The sequence below is a fragment of the Thunnus thynnus genome, chromosome 14 (genome assembly GCF_963924715.1).
Source record: "Thunnus thynnus chromosome 14, fThuThy2.1, whole genome shotgun sequence".
Classification (NCBI taxonomy): Eukaryota; Metazoa; Chordata; class Actinopteri; order Scombriformes; family Scombridae; genus Thunnus; species Thunnus thynnus.
In genome coordinates, this window is record NC_089530.1 from 6,969,847 (window position 1) to 6,987,323 (window position 17,477).

The 17,477-nt window shown below is 42.4% G+C and overlaps 1 protein-coding gene across 9 annotated transcripts in view; it reads right to left on the bottom strand.

Annotated features, from left to right (window-relative positions):
• The window catches only part of cpeb3 (cytoplasmic polyadenylation element binding protein 3), a 43,215-nt gene extending 25,748 nt beyond the window's left edge, over window positions 1-17,467 (bottom strand). For 2 of the 9 annotated variants that reach the window (XM_067609487.1, XM_067609486.1), the window contains exons 1-3: window positions 16,550-16,655; window positions 14,210-15,156; window positions 7,094-7,178 (exon numbers count right to left, since the gene is read on the bottom strand). In XM_067609487.1, coding sequence (XP_067465588.1) covers window positions 7,094-7,178; window positions 14,210-15,156; window positions 16,550-16,601 — 1,084 coding nt within the window. In that variant the 5' untranslated portion in view covers window positions 16,602-16,655. Of the gene's footprint in view, window positions 1-7,024; window positions 7,179-14,209; window positions 15,157-15,436; window positions 15,974-16,549; window positions 16,657-16,687; window positions 16,821-16,848; window positions 17,088-17,341 lie in introns of those variants that run through there. The other 7 variants (XM_067609479.1, XM_067609481.1, XM_067609485.1 and 4 more) reach the window with 7 other exon arrangements.
• Window positions 17,468-17,477: the final 10 nt, after the last annotated feature.

Genomic DNA, 17,477 nt, shown 5'->3' on the forward strand with positions numbered 1-17,477 from the left:
TCAAAATCCAGGCAGCCGTGGAGCTCCGGGGCAAATGGAGTGTGACAAGCCCATACATCCATACACATGTTTGTATTAACACTTAGATATGTGTGATATATGCATGGTTATGTATCCTAGCGTAACAACCTCTTTGCCGTTACTGATTCCCATATGAAGATGAACATTTTGTTGGCAAAGATTGGACACATCCAACGGCAGGAACCTCCAGTGTTGTCTCCTGACACTGAGGCGTTTTCAACTCTCCACAAAATTCTCCAATCATCTACTGCTTTCAATCTCACCAGTCTTACATCTGATCATCAACCCAGGCTTTCATCCAAGTTCAACAGCCCTAAGGGATAGCTACATGAAATCATGTGTATTGGTAAACGTGTGGGTGGTCTATTTGTTAGTCCTCCAACCAAATTACAGGGTTTAAGCTCAAATGTCTCACTGGTTAAAGTGTCCTTGAGAGAGCATCCCTTCCAGCTCAAGAGGTGGTTCTCCATAACAGCTCATGCACTTTGACCCAATACCACTGGGTTTGGTTGAGCAAAAAGAGGAGAGGATCAATAAAGTACTGCATCCACAATCAAAGCTGTGATTTTGCTGATAGGAGGGCAAAAGTCGCAACAAACACTGTGGTCTGTGATTGCCTTTCTGTCTATATTAGTCATTTTGGGTGACAGAGGGGGACAGTTGCCCTCCCGAAGCCTTAAAATAGCTTTGGGCATGTGCCATCTGCTTCCCCCAGGAGTTGAGTGGCAGGACCTGAGGGGCCCCTGAGTTGCTGCTGCTGCTGCTGTTTTGGTGACATTTCCTCACCGAGAGCCTGAGCTATTCTCAACCTACCCGTGATGGCTGAGCAGCAGCATGGCCACTCTGGATAAGAGCCATCCACTTCCTTAGGCACGGATCCAACAGCACCTCCCCTTCTGACAATCTGCAGACTGGACAGTGACCTCGCTATGACCGCTTTGGTAGAAATGGGATAAAGAGTAAGGGATGGCTTAGCTGGACATAGCCAGTGGCCATCAATTTGAGATTTGGTGCCCCAATGGGGGTGCTCCAAAGTTCTCAGTGTGGGGGGGTACCAAGGCATCAGAGAGGTTTCAGCAAAGCAGTCAGATTAATAAACTGCAAGAAACCAGAGGTCAAATGAGGTTAAAAGCAACATCAGCAGTATTGATGCAACCAAATTTAGGTCTCTTGTCTACATCTGTCACTAACTGAGAATTTGGTCTGTTGAATTTGAGATTCGATTCCAGTTAAGGAGTAGGCTAACCTTTCACTGTATAAAAAAGTATTGGTAACAATGCTTTCTCATTTGCTTTATAGGCTTGATGACAAAAAGTCTCATGGTACCATCATCCTCAATTTTTAAAACTGTGAGAGCATAGGTAATTACTGTATGGGCAGGGAAGTGAGTTTTAACAGCCACAAATGTCATCCTCTGTAGAAGTAATTGCTGAGTCATTGGATGAACAACAACCCCATCTATCATCAAAGATATAGTATCATTAAGTTTGGCACAGCATGTGTTCCTGCCTAGGGTTCACAGGGAAAAAAAGAGGATCAGGCTGTATCAACATGAATGCTGTGTTTCAGTTTCTCAGTGGTTAAATTTTCTGTAGATTCCATGCAGCGGATCACCGCCGGCTGCGCCCCACCTGGAGCTCTTCTCAACTGCTTTGGCCATGTTTTGCTCCCTCTGGTCCACATTATAGCACAGACTGAAAACCCCAATAACAGCTCTAGGTGAAAGCCCTGGCAAAAGTTATGAGAGAAGAGTGGGTGTGCCAACAGCAAGGTGTGGAAATGTTAGCCCTGGTGAAAAAAAAAACACCTCAGCAGCAGGGTGCCCCAAAGCTGCACTCTTGCAGACTATCGGCAAAGAAACTTTCAATTACCGACACAACACTAGCAAAAACGGGGTACAAAAAGATGACCCACCGAGGGTCATGTGTTTATCACACACCTGACAGATAACTGGAATGATTGAGAAAGGAAACTTGCTGAGATAATTATTTGGTGTGTTTGTGTTTGTCAGTATGGCCTACTTCCTCTCCTTCATACCAGCTCGAGCTGAACTCAACAACCCTGGACAAGATACTTACAAAAAAGGGCCAAAGTTGCTTAAGCTATCAAGCCATAACATGTAAAACTATAGAGAACTATGTGTAAAACACAAATGGTCACACAAGGGGCATATTTCTAAATTAAAGCCAAAACTTACTTCAACCATTAACTTCAATCAGTCATTTAATGTTTCATAAAAGTAATAATAATAAAACGATTTAATGCCTTTCATAGCCCACAATAATAGAGGATTTCCAGAATCCAGTAAAGCCTGATGCACAAACTTGGCAGTGATAGTAATGCTTTCAATAGTATTTCATGGCTTGTGAGATCTGGACAAACCATGATTTTAATAGACAAAACAAGCCCAGACTTGTTTTGTTGCCTGGACTGGATTAGCTCAGTCATGCTTGCAGGAGTCATGAATTTTCCACCATAACAAAACATGGCACTCTGACAGCGTAGTTTATTGGAAGCAAGGTGCAATTTAACCTTTAACACAACCAACAAAACATTATCTTATCTCTGTATAGTCATTACAGGATGTTTAAAGTACAGGGGCGTCCCTCTACGGGTGAGATCATCTCAGGAGTTGTCAACTACGTGGGTTAAAAAGTTAAGAGGTCAAGTCCAGCTTGTCAGCCAAACTTTGGACCGTCCAGCCGTTTCAAAAATTGACCTTTCACCTTGGGTTAAGTCGGTGTGACCCATCTCTGAACCTGAACAAAGACAAGAACCCCCATCGACTTCCTCTTCCGAACAAATGTGATCTTTTAAGAGCCAACTTAGGAGAGAGGAAGGAAGGTTTTTTTCTTTGTCAACGCTGAATCTTTAACTAAAAACTCAACTTTTACCCTTAACTTAAACCTTACTGAAGACCTTTACACCATCGTGCAACAGCTGGGCTCTATGTTTGCAGTTTCAAGGAAAGTTATACATCCACCTCTTCCTATAATTGACGCACCTTGCCTAATCATACTGTAACTCATCTGACCTGGACTATGCTTGCAACTCTTGTTTTCCTCCTGATAAAAGCCTGTGTGTCAACTCTTATCCATTGACCAATGCTCTTGTCAACAAGCGCATAGACAAACAGCACCAGTGTTTGCTCTCCCTCAACTACTGATAATTATATTCACTGGCACCTACTATCTTTCACAACAACATTATGCTTCATACAGACTGTAACCAACACATGACAGATTGACACCCAAACACAACAGACTGTAAAATCAATTAAAAAAAACTGTGTCAAGAAAAATTTGTTTGTTTTACCAGCCAACTACCAAATCACCTCAGCAGCAGCACCTAATCAATTACAGTCCACAAAAAAATAGTCAACAAGAATTTTAAAGAAATATCTTGATGGGGCCAGTAACTTTGCTCTGTTGATTTCCTAGCAGGTGGTCCCAGTAAAGAAAAAGTCCAGCACATAACCCCCCTGTAAAGAGGTGAGTTGCTGTTTTTACACTTTGGTTTTTGTATGGATGGAACAAACACATTTTTAATTAGTGAGCATTGTTTGCCAGATTTTATTACCTTTAGAGAGAGCCAGGCAAGCTGTTTCCCCCTGATTCCAGCCTTTATGCTAAGCTAAGCTAATCCGCTGCTGGCTGTAGCTTCATATTTAACGGACATACATGAGTGGTATCAACCTTCTCATCTTACTCTTAGCAAGAAAGAGAACAAGTGTATTCCCCAAAATGTCAAATATTCCTCTAAATGACAAATTGAAAAAGTAATTATGAAAAAATATATTTTCCTTTATTTAACAGGGACCATACAGATAAATATTGTTACATAAAGATAAGCAATGCAACAGAAGGAATGCATATAGGGTGTCTAGCTGAAGCAAATTTACAGCCCCCGTCCCTGGTTAGACTTATAAAACTATGCTCAAACAAATAAATCAATAAATTAGAATCGGGATCCAAACAACAGGACAGATAAAACAGGCTGTGTACATACGTATATGAATGCGTCTGTGCATGTATATGACTAATCAAAAGTTGCAGCTCTCCTTTGTTGCTTATATTTGGACTTTAGTTAATGGAGTTCAACCTTGTAAAAGCTGCACTCTCATGCACAAAGAGACAATGCAAACCGTAACTGACGCATGAGTAAGATCATGTGAGTCAGACCAGCTGAGACCGTGTGTGTGTGTGTGTGTGTGTGTTTTCAGAGAGAGAGAGACCATGTGGGTGGGGAGGGATCCACACATGCACGAGGACTTAAGGACTCATTAACGCTTTTGAGTATCTCGAGTGATAAGTGACAAGATTGAGATTGTGTTTGCGCTGGGAGTGGCTGCATGCTGCAGAAACAGTATCGTGTCTGTTGAGTCGTCTTTGCCAAAGACAAGGATGAGCGACAGCCTGGAAGAGTGTGTGAGGTACGAGTGCTTTGCATGGAATGTCACAGTTGATTTACATGTCAGAAACAATTTGGTTGTGTGTATCTTGTGTGTGTATGTGTGTGTGTGTGTGTGCATGTGACGCTGGTGGCGGCTGTTGTCAAACTGGTGGTGTTTTTCCAGGCCAAGGGGAGAATCTCTGGTGTGTGTGTTGTTTATGTGGGGGCACCTAGCTCAGCTGACCCAGTTCAGGAACTACATGCAGACCAGTGTGTGTATGTGTGTGTGCGTTGCTGCAGAAAGGGCCCGTTTGTTCAGACGTCCCTGCGGCCCTGTTCCCCACACACAGGAGTAAAGAGCTTTTACAAAGTTTGAGAGGATCGAAAGAATAAAGTCTCTCTCACAGACAACAACACACACACACCCTTTGAAGCTGACTCTTCTCCAAATAAGTGCTTTGGAAGAAAACTGGTTGAATCGAGATGGCCTCGCCCGCCTTGACGAGGAGAAAGAGTGGTGTGGGCGGGGTCACCTCACAGTCTCTTTAGAATACCCACCGATTCTCATTCGCATCACAGTACAAGTGCTTCTCTTTCTTTAAAACCCACTCACACACACACACACATATAGAGGAACCCATAAAACACTCAAGGAAAAACAACTATTCCAGTCACAATGAGAAGTATGCGAGAAATGTCTGTGATGGGATGGATGTGGGTGGGACCCATTCAGTTGCGAATGCAAAAACTGGGCCTACTGGGTTAATTAGCTTTGACTGGTGGTTCTCAGCTGGCGGGTTGTATCCTCAAAGTGGGGATGCCAGACTTACGACAGTTGCTGGCTTAGGAGACAAGTTACTGCAGATTTAAAAATATGAGTTGAGTTTTCTCATCTAATCGTCTAATCTCTTTTAAGTAGGCTTCAGTTGAGAAATACTGACCTATATTAGTGATTCCTCAAGTTAGCACCCAATAATAAAGGGGATAGCTTAAAAGACAGGTTCCATTTTTTCTTTTTCAAGTCTGTCTTGATACAATACTGATGTGCCATTATGTACATCTTAGTTGCTGTAACAGTTCCTGAAGCTACTCTCTCAGAACACGACTACACTGCAAGAAATAGGAGCCAAATTTTCGCTCTAAACAAGATGTAACTTTGGAACATATCGACTCGATTTAGCTAACTGAGGCTGCTGAAGCATTTTTGCACAGCACGAGGGCTAGCAGAGTGGATTTTGAGACATGAAGAACTAAGCCTTTTGCTGTTGATTACACAGCAGACGGAGGATCGAGGCATATGGCCCTTCTCAGACGGTGAGTAGGTATGCTAGCAGGGTGGAGCTGCTCTGTGGTTGGCACCGTAGCTTACAGCAGCCCCGTGCCGTCTACATGACAACGAGAGAGGTAAACAAGCAAATATAGATGCAGGAATTCACAGCCGTGTCCATGTACCAACCTCCCTGTCTTTGCTTGTGATCTCCACTGTCTCTGTTTTGCATTGATAAACAATCGCGAGGGAAGCCCTGGAGGACATTACAACACCTTTCCAGTGTAGTTAGGCCGGGCCAGGATGGCCATTTTGCTATAACAATGCTCTCTCAGCACAAGATTGGGAAAACAGACTCCACGCATGAGAAAGCGACATGCTCTACTCATTATATACCCCTCCCACCAATCTTTCCATTGTGAAGATGGGAGGATGGGGGAGCATAAAAACCTTTCACCCAACCTGACAGGGCCCCATCTGGGATCCAAAGTTTTTACAATAGACACGTGATCTCTGCTACACAAATATTGGCTTAGAAGGCCTGACATACATTGAATGGCCTTAAAAAGAACGAAGAAAGACTTCATAAGTCCGCCATACTTTTCCAGACATAAAACTGTGTGATGCCATTTCATTTTCATTTTACTGTTTTGAAAAGCTGCATCTGTGTATTGAGGTTTCTTAGAAACACTGATTGGATCTTCTGGCTGTGATTCAGTGATGACAAGTCTAAGCCCATGATCACACACACACACGCACACAAGCGTACACAAAAAACACAAAATAAAAGTCAAAGTATGATCTCTGAATTCTGCTTTGTGGTGATCTGGCAGATGTGGATCACAAATCCTGTCAGTGAGGAAAAATAACAGTAACTTGTCACTCTAAACAAACATGTAAAACAAAAATGTATGCAGTCACTCAACATCCATGGTCACAATATATTTAGTCAGAAAGAGCACAGTGACATTCTCTCTTCACTCAGTGATTCCAATCAGCAGAAAGAAGAAGAAACAGCAAAGGAAAATACAGTTCGAAAGGAAGACCACATCAGTGCACCTTGTTGCACATCTGGTCCACCACACACACACGCACACACGCACGCAAACATTAACACATACAAATACACACAAACAAAAAATATGCAAGATTTTGCAGGTAAGGCTCATAAAGTTAATTATTCATTTCAATTTCAAACAGAACATGATGATCCATACTGGATTGATTGGCAAACAAGAGATTGTTAAATATTGCAAAAGAAAAAATAAAAAGTACCCAGAGATGATATATGCCCATGAAGCAAAAAACAACCCAAATAAGCATGGACGTATGAATATTCCTAACCTGCAAAATGATTCCTCCATATAATATCAGCGATAGTCATTGGTGGGCCACCGGCAGGGTGTGGTTTACCTTTGTCATGGTCAGTCCTTATCATATCCATTAAGGAACTCTCCAAAGAGTGCAAGCTAAAAGCATCAAAGGGCCGATTCCGGTCCTGCAACACAGCAAAACAGGAAGTGGATACGGATTAGATTCATCAGTGCATGATATACAAAACAAACATAGGGAAGAACATACTTCATGTTATCATGACAGCTACAGTTAGAGCTGCTGACAGATATGAGGCAAAGCATGTAAATATTGTGCGTAGCATGAAATATTGTTCTGGATATTACAAAACAGTCAATAACATGTAGTTTCTGAATCACCAGCAGAGTGGGAAAACTGTATGTAGAGGATCTGAATTACCACCTTCAGAAACAGGCTAACTTGCACATTTAGCCTCACTGTTCAAACTCTGGTTGGTAGCCTTGCACAAGGGTAGATCACTGGTAACAACTTGCATGTACCGACAGCTCCCAGGCTTTCTTAAAATAGCAAGACAGGTCGGGATGCATTCTTAGCTAATCTAGACTAATATAAATTAGGGAGCCGGGACTAGATATTACAGGTAAAAAAAAAAAAAAGAAAAAGTCGAAGGTATGTGTCAGCCCCGGGGATGATGGTAAATGCGGTTGATATTGAAAAGCAGATATGGATCTTTGTCGGAGGCTCTTAAAGCCTTTTCATATCAAATAGCTACAGTTAAAGCACAGACAAGTTTCTGCCCTGAGGAACCCCATCTGTCTAGATTTATATAATTTAGTGGAAAATATCTTAAATGTCAACTCTGTAGGTGGAGAAGTTAGGCTACCTTGTCATTATTGAAGTATTCCTCATTTTGCTGGTGACGCTGTGGAGGTTCCTGAGAACCAGTTTCAAAACTATCAACTCTGGGTTTCATTCATTTTGACCAATTTCAAATACAATCAAAGAGGATTTTTTCAAGAGTACATTCACTTACTGTTGTATTTCCCTTAGCCCCTTAACAAGCTCCCTGTTTTTTATGCAAAAGCCCAGAAATGACATACCCAAAATAAAAAGGTTACTGTTCTTCAATCTTTTGAATTACAGCCATGATCATGGTCTCATCTAAACTCTTTGAATTTTACCATTAAAAAAGTCATTTTGTCCAAGTGAACCACATTTACAAAGGCAAAAATGGGGGAAAGGATTTTTTTCTTGCCTATTTTTAAAATCTTTATTCCATTTTTTCTATCTTTTACTGTTCTATTGTGTATGCCCTCCTGTTACAATATAACTAACTGTTATACTGGTGCTGGCATCTTAAAATGGTTTACAAATAAAATCATGAGGCTCTGTGCTTTCAAACAATGTATAATTGATCAAGGTTGAGTGAGGACTGTCGCTCCCAAAAAGCACAAAGTCCATCTGACAGGGACCCAGTTCTACCCGATACAACTGGTTTTGAAACTGCCCTCAGAGTGAAGCTGGTTGATGTGGCTATAAAGGATTCATCATTGGCTGCAGCACGTACAGCTGAGTGTCATTTGTTGCGTATTTTGACCTGGTGATTTATAAAACCTCTCCAAACTCATGTGAAGCAGACCGGTCCGCTTGGACTGGACAAGTCAATACTACATCAAACACCTCAAGGTCAAACCAACCCCTCACTGCTGATGAAACGCTTAGAAGCCAACTCTTTGTGAATGAATTTATGAGAATGACATGTGTGCCAAAGGTGAGGCCTGAGAGTGCGCCTAGCTGGAGGCTACAGGCTTGGCAGCTGTGTCCTGTGTCCGCTGCCCGAGCCGGGGCCGCGTTGTTTGCACACCAGAGCTATTGTTGCCCATTCGGCTGAGCATTCAAAAGTGTTATTCCCCCCACTCTGGACCCGACAGCGCCACGTAGATAAAAATCTGCCCACTTGGTACAAACGGTAAACACTTAAAACGCTGAGCTTTTAGTTTCCTCCCCCTGCCCTCCTCCCTGACACATGTGGATGAACACAGCGTGGGGCGGGGGTCGGAGAGCTCACTGTGGTCCAATGACCTAAAGAGATAATATATACAAAAGTCCCAAACAGATTTTTACTGTTGCTTTAATACTGAACATCACATACAGTAGGATGCCCAGAGTGTGGAATGCAGGCTGAAATTGTTCCTGTCTCCACTGTTGCCTATGCTGCAGCTCATCTTTCCTCTTGACCCATAAACATGATACAGGAGTTCATTTATGAGGGAGAGCTTTATTAGAAACAGACTAGGTTAAGATGTGGATGAAATACCTGGATTTAATCAATAAAGTCTGCGCCATAAGGTTAAGTGCTGCCAGATTCAGAGACAGATGGTGAATTTATCATTTATTGTTTTTTTCCCCTTTATAAAACTGTATAAAGTGCAAGCAGCTGTGAATTCTTCTGATGTTAAATTAATATGACCTTCAAAGCCACAAAATCATTCAATCAATCAATCAATAGGAAAAGGCCCAAAGCAAAACAGCCCAAGGGACACAGGCGAATATATATAGATATATATCCCAGTTGATATTCACATAACATACTGCATTGACTCTTCCCAACTGTTTAACTGAATTGTGGATTTAAAGCCTGTTTAAATCATCACCCAAAATATACAGAACTGGTGTGATTGGAAAGTTGATTATCTGTTCAATTAGACTGACGATTATTTTTTCGATGAACTGATTAACTGTTAAGTCTATTATATGTCTCAAAGGAGTAAAAAAAATGTCCATCACAATCTTAACAATCAGATGTTTATCTGACTGACTGTCAAGATCTTAAATTAAAAACACAGCAAATCCTCCGTCTCAAATCCTTAGAGGTTCTGGAAAAACTGAATGTTTGGCCTTTTTGTTTGGATAAATGACTTTTAAATGATGATTATCAAACTTGATGGCAAATTATTTTCTGTTGATCGACTGCATGATTCATCTGCTTAATTGTTTCAACACTAATGTGAGCATTCCCGTTCAGACGGCATGATCTAACGTGCCCTCTGCTCCCTGTCACCTCCAGCGGTTGGCTGTGGCTTCAATCTTAACCATAATATATACTGTAGCCTATCTAAATTCATACAAGGTTAAAATCTAAGTTATCTGTAAGCTATGAGGAACACAAGTACTTTGGCAAAGTACAATGGCATGTTAAGGAGACAAACAAAGCAATAATGATACCAGAAACCAGCTGAGCCACATGAAGTTCCTGATGTAAATGACACTGGTTTCACCCTCAAACTTGTGGAAGCTCCTACTGTTTTGCATGACCATCAGACAGCAATGAGACTCGCCTGTCAGTCTACGAAATAACTTCTAACCTCTTGATAAGCCGTGAAGTGATTACGATCACAAAAAAAAGGACCACACAATAATCACCACGACCATCAATTCAAATCAGGGTATCTCCCGAGACGCTCATGTGACTTTGTGTCTCAAGCCTGACACTGACATGTTAAGATGAATTCCACACATTCCTCGGTCTCTTAGCGGCAGCCAACGGCAGGCGAGTATGAGCACATATCAGAGCGCACGGGACTCAACATTTCACCCTGAGTTTCATCTGGGGCATCTGAAGAATACTGATCTACAGAACGACAAGTACACCTGTCACCAGCTGTCCACATGACAGTGCGGGGACCGGTGTGTGCCTCCGCCTGCTGCTCGGCTCAGCGATTTGCCTGACGATTCACTTCAGTAAACAGGCCCAGTTGACATGTGGCACCCTGACCTTGCATCCCGGTGATAACTCCTCTCCAATTATGGGTGTAATTGTTAAGCAGCTAGGTGTGAGCTACGGCCAGGATCACATCACAGCCCTTTAAAAAATACCTTCTCTGTCTAATAGATACTGTTCAATGGCTAAAAGGTGTTTGCAGATGTGCAGAATAATTACTAGTTCTAATAAGACTTGTATAGGTTATCTTTTTTGGTATATATATGTCTGATTGTACGAGGGCACTGTTCCAGATTTACACATAATAAGGTCAGTTTACTCATCGTGGAGAGTCAGCCTGTGAAAGCAGTTGTATTATGTGTTCTGCTGCTCTGGAGGACATTTTCTAAAGTCTGAGTAAATAACCTCGATGATGTCATGAGGGTCATCTTGAGTCGGGTCAAATCAAGATGCTATTGCTTGCATTATGGGAATTGTAGGGTTTAAGCTTAACTATAACTCAGGATATCGTAGCTTTTGCTGCGCTAGTTTTGACAATTCTTTTTAGCTATGCTAGTAGCATGGCTCTAGAAATGGCAGTGTCGGTTGCTTGCTCCACGACTTTGGTCCAGATTGAAATATCTTAACAACTATTGGATGGATTATCATGACATTATGTACAGACATTCATGGTGCCCAGAGGATGAATCGTAATGACTTTGGTGAGCTGATTTTTCCTCTAGCGCCACCAGAAGGTTGACATTAAGTGGTTTTGTGTGAAATGTCTTGACAACTACTTTCCATGAAATTTGGCACATACATTCATGTCACCCCCAGACTTAATTATAATTACTTTGATTATCCTCTGGCTTTTTTTTAATCAAATGTCACCATCATGTAAAATTTTCAATTTGTCCAGTACTTTGGTTTATGACAAAATACCTGCAAAAGAAAAGGCATCCCCATTAACCTCAAGGTCTATCTAATTATATCAGGTTGGCTTTTCTCCTTTAATATGGTAATTTAATAAGGTATCTCTGTGTGACAAGTCTTCATTTTGTAGAGAGAAACCTCCACATTACTAGCAATGACATGTGAAGCTGATATTTGATAATTAGATAAAGCACAGTATCAGCATGTATGCTACACCAGTGAACCAATATGCCACTTTAACCCTTGTTTTTCATCTGACACCACTTAACCACATGAAAGTAGACACGAGTGTTGCACTTCATCTCTGCCATTTGCTTGAGTTTCACTTCAGTAAACAGACCACTCTATACAGCATGACGTGCGGCCCCTTGACCTTGTCTTCTGGTGATAACTCGAGCTGTAAGCTGTCCAAGTCAAGAGAAAGAGATAGAGCCTCTCGGCAGAGGAAACCTGGTAATAATGCCTGGGAAGGCCTGACTGACTCACACACACAATCATTATCTCCTCAAAAGGCTATATGTTTCAAGCCAGCTGGAATTTCACCCTGCGCTGGGCTGTGTTTCGCCTGCGCATGTAGTCCTCTCTGCAGTAACAGGTTAACATTTTGGCTCACACTCCGTTCTCCAGAGAGTTTGCTTTGATCGGGTGAACAAGTACTCATTTTTAAGTAAGCCAGTGACTTCAGGGGGGAGTGTTCGGCTGGCTTTTTTTTTCCCTTTTTTTTATGCTGGCTTGTTTTTCAAGCAGTGTAAATAAACACGGGGAAAACACATGATTGGTCATGTGAAAAAAGCCATACAGTATGGGACTGTTACTCTGTAATCAGACATGTCAATCAGGGAAAGATAGCCCACTGCAATAAAAAAAATGAAAATGAAACAGACACAATGCTGTCAATTATAGTGTGGGTGAACACAGCTGAATTTATGTGTATTCATATATGTCTAGATAGATAGATAGATATACACTCAAATATAAAATATGAAAATATTATAAATACAACTGATAACAACTTCTACCAATGTGTGGCCCAATGGCAGGTTAGCATTTTGTGTATAACCCTGTCAACTATCAGTGTGGAGCACATTTACTTTGCCTTACTGAAACTGTCATAACTTATTGTTCATTAAAGCAACTAACAGGACACTCTTGCCCTTTCCTCTGTCAACATGTATTATGTTATTATAGCTCACAAATGCTGGCAGAAACACACACATTATGTCAATGTCAGCATTGTATTATGTCAAATATTTTACTATAACCAACAATAAGAGTTTACACGCAGAGTTGGATGTGTTGGAAAGTGGGGCTACTTGGTTTTTGTAAGTTGTAAAAGAAAAAGCTCTTCATCTACCTTCCAGGTTGGACCTGAGCCTCGTTTCCATCTCAGGTTAAACCCCGCCCACCATCCCACTCCAAGCCAATAATATGACAGGATTGATGTTGCCTTCATGTACCGTCGAAAATCTTGAAATTACGAGGTGAGCGCAACTGAACTACCAACATGTTATAAATAGGGACAGAGAAAGGCTAAATTATATTAGTTTTTTTCATCCTTACATGTAATAAGCATCAACTTTTAATCGTCCAGTTGTTGTCTTTTTTGCCATGTAGTCTGTCCAGATTTAGACAACACATTTCAGTAAATAGGCCACATAAATTGAAAAAGTTTAATGACTAATGTAGATTTTCCCCGGCACATTTTCTGCAGCTAACTCTGTTTGACAACTTAGTGTATGTGTTCTTATAAAATTACTGAAAACAAGAAACCTTTCCTGACCATTAGATTGGATAGGTGATGAATGAAGCGCGCATATTTCGGGCTTCTTAGTGAGAATAGAGGAGGTTACGAGGAGCACCTGAATGCGTCATGTGTCCTTTAAACCCCACGGAGTGTGAGCTGGCAGAGCGAAGAAAATTAACCATTTAGTGCAATAAACCGTGCACAACGACTATTTTAAGAGGACCGACTCAGAGTGTTTATCTGTGAATGCGTAAAAAAAGCTATGATCGATGATTAATGGCCTATATGAAGGACTAACTCATTTATTTGACCTCAAAAACACACACCGGCAGCATACAAGCTTTAAAAAAATGTTGACAGCAACCGGCAAAACCCGACGGTCATTTGTCAATTCAAGTAAAGCCACAGAAGTCAAAGCTGCTGTGTATCGCAGGTCTTAGGAGCGATTTATGCTCGTAGGAACTACAAGAATCGATATAAAATGAATTTCTCCGAAGGTCTCATCATATTGTTAACGTATGACTGTGTGGAAAAACATACTACTCATATTGAAAACATGTTGACATCGTGTGATTTATGCGATAAAATGGTTTCTCAATTGAAAATTTGTCCAATCGACAATGACATAAATAGGTAATATTTTTATGGACCTATAATGAATCGGTGGTACTGATGATTTCAGGGTGACCTTAAAAGGGGACATTAAAAAATGTCCTTGGTTTTGAGAGATGAGCCAGCAGAGTAAGACTGACAACATGTCAAAGTGGTAAATTTTTTTAAGCGCAGGCTGAAGCAATAAAGCTAGGCCTAGGCCTGCTGTTACTAGGAATGTATTTACCTGGAAAGGCAGTATGTTGTTGCTGTTGTCAGTCCTGAAGGCGCTGTCCTCCATCCAGGGCTTGGGGGTGAGGGGACCCGGTCTTGGGAATTTGGGGGGTGCTATAACATTGCTGGTATAGGGCTTTTTCATGGGGGAGATGGGGTTCAGGGGTGACGGTACCCCGACGCCGACACCGACCCCGACCCCTACCCCGACGCCCACAGCTCTGCGCGGGTCCCTGCCTGCCTGCATGCCGCTCCAGGGGTTGGAGGCTGTGCTCCATGCGGCGTTTTGGTGATTATTCCAAGCGGACGACGAGGCAGAAGACGACGATGACGACCCCTTGCTGTTATTCATGATGGTCTGATAAGCGTTTCTCTGGGGGAAGGGGCCTTGGCTTGGGCTGACAGGGGATCTCCTCTGCTGGGGCTGCTGCTGCTGCTGCTGCTGCTGCTGCTGGGCTTGCTGTTGATGCTGTTGGGACTGGGGAGCCAGACCGATCTGCGGGGAGAAATTACCCCCGAAGACCGGGTTGACGTGGTGGGGGAAGTTCTGGAAAAGCATCGTCCCGTTCACCGAGGGTATTCCCTGGAAAAAGCTATCGTCCACGGCGTTTGTGGTTCCCGTGGACCAAGTGCTCCCAAACGAAGAGGAGGAAGGGGAGGAAAGGGAGCCGCCGGTCTCCTGCGGCTGGTGGTGGAAGCTCAACCCGGGCAGGATCGGCGACTCCATCGGCACTTTGTCCTTGCTGCTGCTGCTGCTGCTGCTGCTGCTGCTGCTGTTCAGCGCTGAAGCCGCTTGGTTGCTCCCGGTCGACGGGCTCTCCGACTCCGATGAAGAAGAAGTGGGCTCCGATGACGGGGTCGGGGTGGAGGGAGGAGGGTCTACTTGCGTCGGATCTTGCTGATGGTGAGGCTGGGCTTTGTTTTTGTCCATCAGTAAATCATCCTGCATGGTTTGCTGAGCTGCAACGAGGGGAAACAGAGACGAGGAGTTATTATTATTGTTGCAATTCAGGAGATCATACACCGGGCTCGCCGGGCTGCTGTAGTGTCTGATGAACTGGGACAACTCCGACAAGGATATGATGTTAGAGGGACCAGGCAACTGCAAAGCGAATGCGTGATCACCCATTTAGCCGAAAAGAAGAAGAGGAGAAAAACACGCTTCCCAAGACTATATCAGAATGATTCATAAATCCCACAAATTATAGCCTACACGGAGCATATGGCTGTAGATATTCACCAGATTTCGCCACGTCTCGTTTTTCCTTCCACGCAGGAACTCCGGAGCTGCAATGTGAAACTGATTCAGTGTGTGTTTTTTTGCCCAAGGACCTCCCCTATATTCATTTACATACGTCAGAAAATACAGCTGTCCTTCAACAAGGTTAAAAGACAGTTCTACCTTGACCCAAGCACTTCGACACACACGACCACGAAGCTTTTTGAAAACGAAAATGACTCTTAAAAAAAAAAAAAAAGAGGCACACTTCGCCCTTTTTAATGCAGTAGAAAGTGACGCACCTGAAACACTTTATTATAGCGCAAAGATCTCTTATAGACCTATCCTTTATGATAAGAAAATGCACTAATCTTATCATATTTTATGACTTAAAAAATGAAAATAATTCCATAGAGACAAACTCACCAAACTCATGAGTGTACAATAAGTCCCAGCAGGAATGATACATAATTATTAGTCAGGGATTTTATTATAGCGCAAAGAGGGACTCTGCCCGAGGTCCGCATTGACAGCCACTGGTTGGTACTGACAGCAGCAGCGCCACTGTAAATTGCATTTGAAGTAATTATCCAAATATAATAACTTATATCTTATAGTATCTTCTATTCAAAGTTGAACCTTTCATGCAAAATGATCCTTCACTTTGCATTTCAGAGACAACGCCTTGCAAAAGACAAATTATCAAGCACACGCTCGAATATTATAACGGCAATTTTGCATTCATTTGGATCAGAAAGCCACACAGTCACAACATTATCACATTCAGCGACTAGCGTTACAATGTAAAATGTAAATAGACCACAATAATGCATGATCAATGGAGCATATTCTTTCACCTGGAGCACATGCAAGGTACAACCATAGGCTATGACAAAGTGCCAAATCATCCAAGATTAAAATTATACTCAATTAAAAGGCATAAACATTGATAAGTCTATACTCTTGTTTGTCGGAACTTGGCTGCAGGAGAGCTAACATTCAGCACTGAGGCCTTTCAATATAACAGTCCATAGACTTTGAAAATAACACTCCCGATGACATGCCGGATCATTTCAGCAGTGGTGTTACAAGTTGGACTTTCAAGGTAATCGCAATAGCCTGCATTGCACACACCCCACCGGTTAATCCGTGTTTTCTCCTCCAAGAGCTGCGCTTCCAAGGTCATCAAAGCAGCACAATCAGCAGCCCACAGTGGCTCACCTCACCGGCCCTTTTCCTGAACACACTGCCAAAACCTGACCTTTCCAGTACCTCTTTATCGCGCTGATCGAGGCATCCGACACATTTCATGAAGCTGTCTTGCCTTGAAATCCCCCTTTAATCCATATGTGTCCCCCTCCACACAAACGAACAAAACAGCATGCACACACACAGCGTGGTCGCTTCTCTGCCTAACGTGAAGTTTGAATTACCTTTATCGTTCACCTTTTTGGGACTCTGTAAATAAAGATATTTCTGTTTGCCTCGTCTGGGTTTAGATATGACAAACGAGCTACCCTTGTGCCGAGATAGTCAGCAGTTGCCTCAACAGCTGATTGACTGCGGCGCATGGATGATGCCGGGGAGGCTGTAGGGAGTTGTAGTTTCTTACTATGCAGAGGCTGGTCAACAAATATGTTCCTTCTTGACTGCTGCGGTGAGCTGACGAATACGTAAGATTACAAGACGAATCAACTCGTTGTGGCAGTAATAAAAATAGTGGTGACTGACAGCGACATGTCATGTCTCTCCTTCTCTCTCTTTCTCTTCAGTTCACATGCACACACTCACACTCACGCACGCGCATTGTCTACATGCAAAGCAATGAATATTAAGTTATAGAAATAGTTGTTGACATCAGTTTTGTAAGAAAGCATGACATGATATCCTAATGAAAAACAACTTTCACAGAAGGTGTGAATTTACCACAATTAGAAGAAGTGTTCTGCAGCCATATGTGCATCTTCATGATGATTGTCTCTCCAAAAAAGCCTTAGTGTATCCTTGCAGATGTATCGTGAGTGGATTCAGAATATTAAATTGATATTTCTGACCATATGTG